Source organism: Rhododendron vialii, chromosome 7a, assembly GCF_030253575.1.
Source record: "Rhododendron vialii isolate Sample 1 chromosome 7a, ASM3025357v1".
NCBI classification, from domain to species: Eukaryota; Viridiplantae; Streptophyta; class Magnoliopsida; order Ericales; family Ericaceae; genus Rhododendron; species Rhododendron vialii.
Genome location: NC_080563.1, coordinates 12,198,969 through 12,202,589, shown reverse-complemented (window position 1 = coordinate 12,202,589; position 3,621 = coordinate 12,198,969). Strand labels below are relative to the sequence as shown.

The window sequence follows — 3,621 nt, the reverse complement described above, 5'->3', positions numbered from 1 at the left end:
TCGTGGGAAAAGATTTTGGGCATGTGGGAAATATGTTCACGGGGAGGTGTGTACTCTTTTAGAAAGGGGCTTTTAGTAGTACTATACAGAGAGCCCATGTCCTAAACCGCTAAGCCCAGGATCCCTGATTTCGCAAGTCTCCCACGTTTTGGGCCATTCAACTATTGGATCCTTTTGAGATCCTCACCTAGTGTGGCCCGTTCTATTTAGCATACTCTATTTCTCAATGCCAGTGAAAGTAGTTAAGAACAATTAGCACAAGGCTCGGACAGTGGCGTAGACATGAATTTGGGGGCACAATTCTACTAGGAACACATAATTTCATCTCATTTTCCGGAGTTATTGACATCAAATTTGATTCTTTCGAAGTCTTTTCGTCATGATTTTGTAGAATAAAGATTAGGATGCTCTCGTGTTCCCTTGTGGGGCACGACTGTCCAATCCAAATTCTTTGAGGGTGGGGCTCGACTGTCGAGTCCAAATTTTTTGAGGGTCTCTTTCAGGCCAATTTGATGAGGGAAACCTTATCCCCTTTTGTCCGTGTTTGTGGTCCATTTTCGACATTTGGGACATATTTTAAAGTGTTGATATCTTTCAATTTATAATGACTTTCATGATTTTGAAAATTTCATATAACAAAACTAATTGATATCTATTTAATACGATGCATGTTGCATATTTTTAGAGGTTCTCATTGAAAGATATGTAGTTATGTACAATTTTTTAAGGTGCGTGGAATAGTAAAAGTGATGAAACAAACATAGACAAAAATTGTAAATTTAGAATTTGTCAAGACCGTCAACCAAGCTAAAACTCATGTTAACCCGATACGATTGATATGTATTTGAAGTACATCCATGTTTTAAAAAATATAATAATGAAGTTTAACACACTTAAGTAGAAACCCACTAAGGCAAACAAAAAAACTGCTTGAATTGATAATTATAGATCAAGAGAATAGATCAAATACAGGCTTGAGTTCCCTCCGCCACTGAGCTCAAACAAATGTTTCATTGTGTCATAAAAACATCAAATCAAGGCTGGGGGATACTGTGACCCTAGCTAGCTTATTGTACCAAAAATGATGCGCACATGGAAAATCAAACCGTCCACCTTAGCTATTTTAGGGTGGGCGGTCCTTCGAATAGCTTACTCTACATCGTGCTAAAGAAATTTTAGGCAACAGTACTTCTTTTCACCCCCAGTACTTCACTACTTTACTCCGGATCAGAAGCAACATCGGCTTCCACTTTGGATGCCGAACACGGGGAAAACTCGCGCGTTTCTGGGTGAGGTGAATTCTGCTGATCAGAATCGACGTGATCAATCTCCCAAAGCTCGACAATGTCTTCGTCTGAATCATCCGGGCTACCATTTGCCGCTTGTGCACCAAATTGTTCGAACGCTACTGGGAAATCGCGGGTGGCTGAAACCTTTGGATGCCGAACACGGGGAAAACTCGCGCGTTTCTGGGTGAGGTGAATTCTGCTGATCAGAATCGACGTGATCAATCTCCCAAAGCTCGACAATGTCTTCGTCTGAATCATCCGGGCTACCATTTGCCGCTTGTGCACCAAATTGTTCGAACGCTACTGGGAAATCGCGGGTGGCTGAAACTTTGGGCCGCTTGAACCCCACTTAGGCAAAATCAAAAACCTTAGTCAGCACATATTGGAGTTCCAATTAGCAACTTCTTTCGCGGTCCAAAACTTCGAATGGGTCGTTGTATGTTGCATCGTCCAAGTCCTCTGAATAATAACCATCATCTGTTGCCCTGTTCGATTCCAGAGACCAAAGGGACAAATCATCTTTTTCGGGATGAAGCGTGATTTTGTGGGGCTCAACATGATCAATTTCACGAGGTTCAGCATCCGAATCATCCCCGCAGCCGTTCCTTCGTGCATTGATCTGTTCCAAACACGCAGGGAAATCACGGACGGCGGAAACCTTACGTCGCTTGAGCTCCAGTTTTTCAAATTCAGTAGCTGGTGAAACAGAATGCTCGCAATGACGTCTCTTTGGTTCCTCTCCATCCGAAGCATAAGTCGTTAAAGACTCCATTCTCAAGGTTTCAATTGCTCCAGCAAAAACCTGTCCTCTGTTTTCAGAATTTAAATCTCGTAAGCAAGGAATCAAAACAACCCTGAATTTGGCAATATGTCAAAAAAAAAATCGAAAAATTGCCAAGAGAAAATTCTCACATATGATCTAATTCGCGTAAAGCTTAATTGAACATTCGAAAGATTCGTTTTTGGCTATCTATTTTTGTGAAGACAAATATGACTCAATCAAGAATTCTTGAACCAGGGGCTTGCGGGGGGATCTACGTTCTTGAATTTCTACCGTGCATGGGGTCCAAATCGGCAAATCCCGCAATATCGCCCGATCGCTGAAACGCTAAATCCCTATCGAAAGCCTTTGGACAAGATTTTTTATGATTTTGGTAGAGGTTACTACGTTAGGGTGAATCCAAAGAAAAAAAAACTCGATCGTATATTGTTGACAGCCAGAATGGCGATGCATGTGCGTTGTTCTTTTTTTTTTGCTCGGCAAAACGAAACATATATATAAACTCGAAAGGGTACATCGAGGGGGCTTGAGGAACGAAAGCTAAACAAACTTACACAATCAAGCAGCAAAAGCAGAAAAAAAAAGCCACGCCCCTTACAATGACTTCCAATAGAAAATTGGAGGAAAAAACAAACACCTTATACACCACTGCAAACAATCTTTACAGTTTCAACATTCTAATTCCATCCAAAAAAACCTTAAAATCCTCAACCGTGTACACTTTAATGTTGAACTTTGCCTTTCTCCACATAACAACTCTAGCTTTAATCTGCTCGCCCACAACCCCAGCTCCCGATGTGGCGTTTATAAACATAATCATTTCTCGTCAACCACAAAGACCACAACGTCGCAAAGAAAGTTACTTCCCACAAATTTTTCTCCAAATTTCTAAATCTACTTTCCATCCACCACCCGAAATGAGCTTCCAGAGAAACGGGACACACCCATCTCAAATGCCACCAGTCTAGAATTTGTGACCAAACATCCCACAAAAAGTGATAGTGCAAAAATAGGTGTTGCGGAGTTTCCAAGTGCAGCGAACAAAAAGGGCACAGAGTAAATTGGCCCTTAGGAATCAAATTTCTACTCAAAAGCACAGAACGCATAACCACCTTGGATTTCAAAGTCATCCAAGCGAAGATTTCCATCTTAGGAGGGCTAAGGTTCTTCCACATAGCACCCAACACCGGATTTCTTGAGTGCTCATTGCTTTCCCACCATGTGCGTTGTTCTTGAAAACAGAATTAATCGAAGGCACTGTAGAAAACACTGACCTGCGCAAGATTGAGTTTTCTGCCTTGAGAAGAATGGGATGAATGCTAGTTGCTGAAAGATTGCTGATCGGTAGAGTACTACTGTTATTGTCTGTCCCTCGAGACGAGAGAGAGAGTTAAATAGGGTAAGATCTTCCAGACGGCTACATGCAACAGGTGTTTCCTAAATAAGTTGTGTTGCCCTATCTATGTACTGTCGCGTTTAATTTACTATCGAATATGAGAAAACTTGGACCTTAAGTTATGTTTGGCATGGAATTCTAAACCAAATTAATTA

At 41.3% G+C, this 3,621-nt stretch overlaps 1 protein-coding gene across 1 annotated transcript; it reads right to left on the bottom strand.

Moving 5' to 3' along the window:
- Positions 1-1,508: 1,508 nt before the first annotated feature.
- LOC131333869 (uncharacterized) lies at positions 1,509-3,418 on the bottom strand. Its single transcript, XM_058368657.1, has 2 exons — positions 3,345-3,418; positions 1,509-2,098 (listed from the first exon to the last, which is right to left on the bottom strand). The coding sequence occupies exon 2, from the start codon at positions 2,059-2,061 to the stop codon at positions 1,684-1,686; it is 378 nt and encodes a 125-aa protein (XP_058224640.1). The 5' UTR covers positions 2,062-2,098; positions 3,345-3,418; the 3' UTR covers positions 1,509-1,683.
- Between the last annotated feature and the right edge of the window lie 203 nt (positions 3,419-3,621).